At 54.3% G+C, this 9520-nt stretch overlaps 1 protein-coding gene across 1 annotated transcript in view; it reads left to right on the top strand.

Moving 5' to 3' along the window:
- The window catches only part of PTH1R (parathyroid hormone 1 receptor), a 20910-nt gene continuing 11390 nt past the window's right edge, over positions 1–9520 (top strand). The window contains exon 1 of the mRNA XM_010862501.1: positions 1–104. Coding sequence (XP_010860803.1) covers positions 30–104 — 75 coding nt within the window. The 5' untranslated portion in view covers positions 1–29. The remainder of the gene's footprint in view (positions 105–9520) is intronic.

Genomic DNA, 9520 nt, shown 5'->3' with positions numbered 1-9520 from the left:
CCCGAGGGACGGGGCCCTAGGCGGTGGCGATGGGAGCCGCCCGGATCGCGCCCGGCCTGGCGCTCTTGCTCTGCTGCCCAGTGCTCAGCTCCGCATACGCGCTGGTAAGTCACCCGCTCACACTCCCGGACAGGCTTCGGGCTTGCTCTGGGGTCCCTGGAGGGGGGATGTGTGTCCAGAGCTCAGAGGCTTGAGTTCTCCCCAATAATCTGAACTTTGGGTGGGGGTCTCCTCCAGCCCGGGATCCTTGGTGCCTGCTGTCTCTGGGATGTCTGAACTCTGGGTTGCAGATGCCTATAAAGGTTTCCTTATTTCTGAAGCCTGGGGTTGGGGTCCCAGGTCTGGATATCTGTGTTTGGGGTTCTCCTGTCTTCTGCTTCTAAGAGCATCTCTGCTCTGTGTCTCCCTTGAAGATGACAGTGTGATCTAGCAGAAGACTGGGCTTTGGCCCTGACTGAGGTCGGATCCCACAGACTTTGCTCTGGGGGCCTGTGTTTTCTCTAAGTTTTGTTTGCAATCTGGGACACAGGGCTGTTGGTCTGACGTCAGGGGGTAGGGTTCAGGGACCCCCTCCAGTTTGCACCATTGCACACACACATGCAGGCTTGCACTCATGTCCAGCTTCACCCAGATTGGAAGATGTCTGCCCAGGGAGGCGGGTATGGTGTGTGGTATATGGAGAAGGGATGGAGGTCCCCTGAAGGAGATTGACCTCACAAAACACTCCCACAAGAGAAACTCGATCGGGTGTGTGAGGGGACCCACGTTGTACCCTCCTGAGAGCAGAGGCCAACAGGGGACCAGGGGGAGAAGAAGCGACAGAATAGGAGATGAGGTTAGACAGAGAGAAGAGAGAGACAGAGACAAAGAGGGTGGGACTGAGAGCTCCCCAGGGCAAGAGGAGCAGACAGACCAAGAATAGCAAAGAAAAATAGGGGAAGACTGGCAGGGGCTGAGGGCTGGAGGCACGAAGCGTGAGTACCCTCCTCATTCTGGGCCAGGTCTGGGATCATTTCCTGGGGCGTCAGTCGGATTCCACAGCAGCCCTGTCTCGGGGGACCCGCCGTTGCTGAGGAGACTGTCCGCCTGTGCGTCTGACTTCAAGGCCCCAGTTGCTCCCCCTCACCTCCCAGGTGCGGGCATTTGCCTTCTGGAGAGACAGGCAAACGGCCCCCTCCTGCCCGGCTCCCTGTCCAGAGGGAGCCCCAGGTGGGAAGGCGGGAGCTCTTAGATTCTTCCAGTTCTGCCAAAGCCTACGTAACCTTGTGTTATCCTGGTCCCCATCTCAGTTTCCCTATCTGTAAAAAGACACCAAGAAAGAAACATCTGCCTAAGAATTCCCTGATCTGCAGCTCTCCTCTTCTCTGTTGGCTTTAGCACATCCCATTCACTGTTGTCCATGCCCACACAGCATGGCACCCCAAAGCCAGACACATCGCTGCATACAAGGATGTGTTGATGAGGAAACCGAGGTTCAGAGATGATCAGCACCCTGTGCAGGTGTGCTGCAAAACCCTGGTGAATGCCAGGGTCCAGAGCTATTTCCCAGCCTCCCCTCGGGCCAGGGTCACCCTTCCCAGGGCCCCTTCCAAGGTGCATGAGCATAGCCACTGTGCAGAGCCAGCCAGCGTGGTCTGTGGACATGCATGTGTGCAAGCGACTGTTGAGGAATAGACGGGGTCATGGGCGTGGGTGACCTATGAGTATATCTGTGTCTCCAGGAGGGGCACAGTGGGACTCGGAGCGTGGTATTCCCTGGGTCTGTGCAACTGCGAGTGTCCGAGTCCTTGTGTGAGTTCACGTGTGTCTGAGGCTGTGGGTCTGCACGTGACTTGCAGGAGCATGGTTGTGCATACGTATGTGTTGTGTATTTGTGATCACACTTGCATCCAGGTCTGTTTTTTTTTTTCCTTGTTTTTATTTAATAAATGCTTCTCTACCGCTGTCTACTTACCAAACACTGTTCTAAGCACTTTACAATATTAGCTAGTTCAGTCTTTCCAACAACGCTCTGAGAAAGGGTTGTTTTTGTCTCCTTTAACTGACCCTCACACAACCAATAACGACCATTATTTGTTGTGTGTCCACCATGGTCAAGCCCTGTGCCTCTATCAGGGACCCATGGGGACCCACACTGTTTTCCAGGGAAGCTGAAGCACATGCAAAGTATTTGCCTGGCTTAGCCCTGGCCCACGGCTGAGGGTAGGGAAAGAGAAAGGATGCCAGGGCTGGGTCTGCCCTGGGACCTTTTTGGAACATCTGTGGCTGACACGTGGGACATGAGTACATTGAACCTTCGCTGGCTCTGGGGGTAGAGGATATGGCCTGAGGGTTCCCCCAACAGCCTGTGGGCCCCCTGGGCTCAGCTGGAGCCAGCAAGAAACTCAGTCTGCCTACATCCTCTCCTACACCCAGTGGATATCGCTTCATCCTCAGCAGATAGATTCTCATCACCAAACCGACATACTGCCCACCCAACTGGCCCCAGTCCAGGGACCTCACAGTTGCAGGACCAAGAGGTCTCCCAGTGGGAGGACACTGGCTGTAGCCAGACTCAGCTGGTCCCTCTTGTGCCTTCCATCTTTTCTGTGCCAGAAAAGAGTAGCTGTAAGGTTGAGGGTCAGGTGGGGTGACATTTGGAGGGAGAGATGGGCCAACAGATTTTGAGTGGGGGAGCGGGGAAAGGGGTGGTCTTGTCCTCGGGGATGCCTCATCCTAAGGACACCCTTGGCATGCATATTGTGAAGGAGAAACTGCAGTGGGAGCAGCCGAAGGTCGGCATTGTGGGGTTGGGAGGGGCAGGCTTAGAGTGTAGAGATATGACCTCAGGGTCAGACTCAGGAGAGGGCACGGTGAGTGGGACTCCACGGAAGCACTCCTAGCATGCTCCAAGGTCAGCTAGCTACAGGGGCTCACTTTTATAGATGGGGAGGAACTGACATGTATTGAACAGTGGCTATCCCCGGATTCTGAGCTAGAAACCATCACAAGTCTTTTCTCATTCCATCTGTTCAGCCACCCATTTTATGGGAAAGGGCCCTGAGGGTCACACAGTGAGTCTGTGCCCCAGGTTGGATTTCAACTCAGGTCTTCAGACACCTGCACTGAGCTTCTTCCTCCAAAGTAGGGTGAGGGCTTCTGCTGGCAGGAGACCCCTATATCTCCCTTTGGTTTCCTTTTTCCTCCTTTTCTTTCTTCTTTTCTTTCTAGTAGAATCCTTTGGCTATTTTACTTTTATTTTCTTATTTTAATTTCAGAACTATACTTGAATTGTTTTCTTTTAGAAGATTCAAGTAATAGAGATTAAAGAGACGTTAACCTTGATTCCTCCCAAACCCCATTCTCCGTTCTAGAGAAAAAGCTTTTTTTTAAAACAGTCTGGGTGGGAGATGTTCTCCTAGAGCTTTTTCTCCAAAAAGTTCCCTTTGGTGTCCATGCAAAGGAGATAGTTTTAGTCTGTCATTTTCTGTTTTTTTTTTTTTAGTAAATGATGGCAGTTGGTAGATAAGGGCTCTGCCATATACATTTTTCTACTTAAAGGTGTATCTTGGAGACCTTCATGTCAGTAAATATAAATCTGTCTTTTTTAATGCTGCGTAGTATTTCCAAAGCCTGAGATTCATTAGCAGTCCCTTGAAATGTACATTTAGATCATTTCTGCATAATTTTCAAGTGTGTGTGTGTGTGAGAGAGAGAGAGAGATTTCAGACGGCAGCAGGGAAGCCCCTTGAAATGCCCTCCTGTGCCCTTGTGCAACCATTTCCCTGTAGGATATTTCTAGATCCTATCATTGCTGGGTCTGAGAACATGCATATTTTTTTTTACTTCAAGAGACATGGCCAAATAGCCCTCTAAAACGCCCGTGCGGGTTTATACTCTCGGCCCTAGGAGTGACCAGCAGGCCTCTAACGCACACTCTCTGTTTCAAGGGATAGTCTGAAGATTCTTTTCCTCACGTTTGCCGTGGTGTCTCTTGTCATTTTAACGAGAACGACATGAAAAATGGTGTCTCTTGTCATGTTAATTCGCTAATGACCAGTGAGCCTCTGGACTTGTACGTTGGTTTATGGTCCATCTTCTAAGAGCTTGCTCAGAGCCATTACCCCTCTTTCTATGGGTTATTTGTCTTTTTTTGGTATTGATTTGTTGAAGCTTTTTATATCACCTGCCCTTAAACACCCCCACCCCTCTACCCGCAGCTCTGGGAGCGCCTGTGGACAGAGCAGGAGGAGGGGGCTGAACCCTCCCGGGAATTTGGGTTTTCTTCGGAATGTTTTAATGAGGCGTCAAGAGGCCTCCCCCAGATTCCTGTTGTGGGCCTTCTGGGGACACTCCCTGGTCCGGCCACCACATCAGGAAGGCAGCTCTTTCAGAAAGTCCCCAGGAAAAAGAAAGGGTGGGGTGGGGGATTTGCAGACGCCAGAAATTGTCTGCAAAATACAGTGCGACTGGGAGAGGGTGCAGAGTTTTACTCAGACTCTAAGAGACATCAGAAACCCCCAAACCTTTCAGAACCCCCAGCTCTGGAACCTGCCTTGTGCAGAGGTAAGACTTGGAAGGATTCTGTCTTGCTGACCACCTTAGGGTTAGGCTAGTTCATACCATCCTTTTGGGCCTCGCTCCCCCAGCCCAGGTAGAGGCTGCTTGTGAAGATCCACCAGGTCCTAGCAGCCAACTCTGCCACCCCAGGCTCCATCCCACTGCCTGCCCTGAAGGCTTCCACGTTGGCCAGGATGAGAGGCGTCACAGTGCCTCCCCCCAGCCCCTCCCAGCCCCGAACACAGGCAGCCTGTTCAGGAAGGCCAGGCGAGGGGGAGGAAAAGTCAGCACTTGTCAGCGGTGGCGTGGCGGGGCAGGAGTGTCCCCGGCAGGGAACCCGTCCCAGCCTGCTCCGGCCAGCCAGACAGACGGAGGGCAGCAAGGGGCAGGGAGCAATCCCCAGCCAGCTGGCATGGGAGACATCGAGGGGTGCCAGCACAGGTCCCAGTAGTGGAACCTGGAGAAGAGGTGCAGGAAGGCCAGGAGGTCACCAGGGGGTCTCCTGTTAGCCAAGGTTTTCTCCTTGTGGCTTTTCTGGAGGTGCGAACTCCCCTTCCTCCTAATGTGTGAGCGAGCAGCTGTCCTCTGCCCAGTCAGAGCTGAGCGGAAGCTGCCATCACCAATAAACACCATCACCATCTGATCACCTCCACATCTATCAGCATCCCCAAATTACCTCTGTGGAAGCTGCTCTAGATGCTCTGCAAAGAGGCTCTTGCTTGACACAGTGAAAGATACAATCCAGAAAGGCTCTGAGGAAAACTGGTATTGAGGCTGACTCTAGCGGATCCATGTGGCAGGGCACCTCCTCCTTTGTTTCCCATCCTCTGGAGTTGCTGCTGCTTTGGTATCAAGCAGACCTTGGCTCCGTTCCTGGCCCTCTTCTTTCTAACTGTGCTCTCAGCCTCAGTGGCGGCGTTTGTAAGACGGAGATGTGATGGAAGGTGGAGGAGAGGTGGTTAAAGCTCCAGGGGCAGTGGTGGGTGCCAGCCTGCAGAGGGGCTGTCATGGGGTGGGAGACACTGGCCACACCCAGTGATGAACAGCAGGTAGATCTGCTTTCTCTGGAGGTGATCAAGAAGCCAGCAGCTGCCTGCCCCCGCAGGGAACCAAGCTGACCCTAGGCAGAGGGATGGATAAGATGACCCAAAAGGTCATCCTGAGGCAGATACCATCAGTAGAGGAGCCTCTGTCCCAGAGACAGGGGTGTCAGCAGCTGAAGAAGGATCCCTTGTATTTCCTCCTTCATTTTGCCCGAAGGAGGAGAATTGTAGGCATGTCTGGGATCACAGACAGCAAATGTGTGGAATTTGGCAGTTAGGAGATGGACCGAGAGGAGCAGCCCTCATTTGGTCAGTGGCATGGAGCTGGCTGTCCACCACTCCGCACCATCACACCTCCATTGCCATCACCGGCCTCCACATCGCCCCACTCGCTGTCTGCATCTCCAGCCCTACTGCCACCATCCCTGCCTTCCCAGCTCCAGTACCATCCTCCATGGGGGCACCCCGGGAGCTGAGTTAGAAGGAGCTGCTTGCCCCCACCCCTCGGCAGGAGGGGTACTGAGCAGATGGCTTTTCTCTGCCTGTGAGCTTCTGAACTCAGGAAATGAGAAACACATCCGGGCTTCTTGACCACACATTACTCTCTCCCTGAGACAGCAGCTTCTATGTTTGTAAATAACATACTGGCTTTCAGCCCCGCTCTGCACCCTGCCTGGAGCCCCAGAGATACCAACTCTGGGCTCCCAGGCCACCTCTCTCCCTGCCTATTCACAAACTGCAGATCATGTACATGTGTGCACCCAGGAAGGTTCCATGTGGGAGCATGGAATGTGGGGAGAGTGCTGCAGCCAAGCTCTACAGTGGTCAGGTCAGGGGAAGTCAGCCCTAACCCAAGACCCTAGGAGGGGTGTGGGAGGAAGGGGGATTCGGGACACCTGTCCCCAGGGCTCAGTGACCCTATGAGTGGTACGTATGAATTAACTGCCCCCTTGGCCATGACGCAGCCTCCGGCCCCTCAGTCCTCACCAAGGAGACCCAAGATGCACAGACTCTCTGGATCTGAAATGATGTAAGTCTGAGTCCTCCTTACCAGGAGCCAGGCCAAGGAGACCTGAACTCTGCAGGGGGAAAGGGGCTGGTTGAGGAGGGCGCAGCGGATGGAGTGGCCAGGCCAGGAGGAGAATCAGAGCTATCAGCATTTTCTGAATCTGTCCCAGGAGATACAACCTCCTCACTCAGAGCAGAAGCAGAGGAAGGGGCCCTCCTGCCCCTTAAGCCCGAGTGTGGGGGGTCTGGCAGTGACCTGGAATCTTAGTGTGAGTCCAGGGTGGATCTAGAAATCCACATCTGGAGTTGTTGGAATGCCTTTCACCCCCAAAGCTTGCCAGGCACACCTCACCCTGCAGGCTGTCCTGTACTCCCCGCCTCCCAATCGTCCCTGGAACCCCATCCCCGGCCCGTGCCCCTCACTGTGGCCCCGTGGACTCAGTCATCTACTCAATCTCCCCTATCTCTCTAGGTCCCCAGCCTGGGGGCACCCACGGTGTCCCGCAGCACAGGGGTCCATAAGCAGACTTGGAAAGCCATGACTTGGTGGTGCTGCTGACCTGGTAGCAATGGTAGCCAACAGCTTTCCATGGGCTCCACCTCCATGAAGCTCCGTGAAGGTGGAGCTCCTCCACCTCCATGAAGGTGGAGCTCGGAGCTCCACCTCCGAGCTTTTCCTGCAGTGCCTTGTTAAACTCTCACAGCAACCCTGTTATTTATTTATTTTTATCCTTGGCAGTGCTGCACAGCATGTGGAAGCTTAGTCCCCCAACCAGGGATCGAACCCATGGCCCCTGCAGTGGCAGTGCAATGTCTTAACCATTGGACCACCAGGGAAGTCCCCGAAACAGCCCTCTTATTGTCCTGATTTTACAGGTGGAAAGCTAAGGCACACGGGTTAAACAACTGTACCAAAGATACAAAGCCAGTTGGTGGTGGATGCGGGATTCACGCTCCAGTGCTGGTGGCAGAATCTCCGTAGATGAGAGGGTGCAGGTGCAGGGAGACGTGATGGCATCCCAGGTAGGGGTGCTGTGCTCTAAAGCAAGTGGGGGTGCACTTGGTGTAGGGCTGCCCTCCATTCCTTGGGGAAGTGCTTATGTGTGTGTGTGCGCGCGCGCTTATATATATATATATTTGGCTGCACGAGGTCTTAGTAGTGGCATGCAGGATCTTTTAGTTGTGCCCTGTGGGATCTAGTTCCCCAACCGGGGGTCGAACCCAGATCCTCTGCATTGGGAGCAGAGTCTTAGCCACTGGACCACCCGGGAAGTCCTGCAAGTGCTTTCTTGACTGACGTGAATTCTTCTTGCTGCAGTGGCAGTTCTGTTGTGATTGGGTGACAGGCAAATGGGTCATACAGTTTAGGGAGGCCAGAGATGATGCCCCTGACCCTGTGGGTGAAGGAATCTGGGGGCTATTTGATGCCTGAAGCACATACCCTCCCCCTTCCTGGGCATTCCCAGACCCACCGGGAAATGAGAGTTCAGGGCAGAGAATGTGCCTCCTCTTGGCCACAGAGAGAGTGCAGTAGTTAGAGGCTGAGCAGATGCATTGGGCCTGTGAGAGGGTAAGGAGTGAGTTCCTGGTCCTCGCCCAGCTGCACACCTGTCTGTCTGTCAGTCTGCCAAATGGGCAGTTTTCAACCCACGACTGCCTGCCTGCCTTTAGTCCAGGGCACCAGCTGTGACATTCAGTCACATCAGTGGGCTAGTCTGTCTGTGGAGAGAGCCGGTGTGCCAGGCTTTGGGGACTGGTGGAAGTCTGTCAGCTACTTGGGAGGTTTCTGTCAGCTGGGAGAAAAAAAAAACAAGTATGGTGAGTATCTGTTCGTCTTGAAAGAGATAAAGGTGGACAGAAGGAGAAGGGGTGGTGGGGAGGGGGGCTGAGGGAGTAAGACTAAGATACCGGAAAGATGGTACTGACAGTGGCTATGGGGCTGGTGGCAAGGATGGTGCTCATGTTGCCTTTGGTGGCTGTGGTGCTGGTGAGTGTGGTGACGGTCGTGGTGGTCCTTGTGCTGGTGGAAAAGGCACTGGTGGTGGTGATGGTCATGATGTGCGACCAGTTGTCACGGTGCTGATCGTGGCTTTGCCAGTGTTAATAGTGGTTAGTGCTGCTGCTGGTGATGGGGGTGGTTGTGTTGGTGTTGGTGGTCAAGGTGATGATGGTGCTAGCTGACAGAGTGTCAGTTGGAATAATGGAAATGGTGGTGAAAGGGTGCTGTAGTGGGGGTGGGCTCAGACCCCTCAGCAGCCTGGGTCCCCAATGCCAGAGGCACAGAGAGAACCTCAGGTTAGTCTGGGAGCTCCCCGAATTAGGGCAGACCGGAGTTGCCTCCCTCAAACCCCAGTTCTCAGGGCCACTTCTGCCCTAGTCTGCTCAGTCATAGCTGGAGGTGGGGGAAATGAGAGAAGCTGTAGGGGCCAGCAGCAAACACGTGAGAATCTCTCCAGCCCTTCCTGGGCACTGGGTCCAGCTGAGATCTCAGGGTCCAATGCAGATGCTAGTGATACGGGCGCAAAAAGCACGGATACCCGCAAACATGCAGGCTAATAAGCAACCGTTATCAAACACTCGCAGACACGCACAGGCGGACCTTTGCCCAGAAACACCCTCACAGACACCTCAGGCTTACGTCCCAAACGTGCACGCTGGAGATCCCCACGTGAGAATGCACAGAGACGGGGGCACACACAAGTGCACACATCGCCAGACGGCGTGTGCGCGGCCACTCAGGATGTGCAGCCACGCACGCGCACGCGCGAAGACGCGCACGCGCCTCCGCTAAGTGAAACCAGCAGAACCCACGTCCGACCGAGCCAATTGGAGACTCCTTGGCTCTAGAAGCCCTTGCTGCTGCCACCAAGAGACTCGGTCAATTAACTTCTCCCTGCAGCGGGCTCCCTGACCCGCCCGGTCGGCCGGCC

This window comes from Bison bison, unplaced genomic scaffold (assembly GCF_000754665.1).
Source record: "Bison bison bison isolate TAMUID 2011002044 unplaced genomic scaffold, Bison_UMD1.0 scf7180017864482, whole genome shotgun sequence".
In the NCBI taxonomy this organism is placed as follows: domain Eukaryota; kingdom Metazoa; phylum Chordata; class Mammalia; order Artiodactyla; family Bovidae; genus Bison; species Bison bison.
This window is presented reverse-complemented; position numbering and strand designations above follow the sequence as displayed.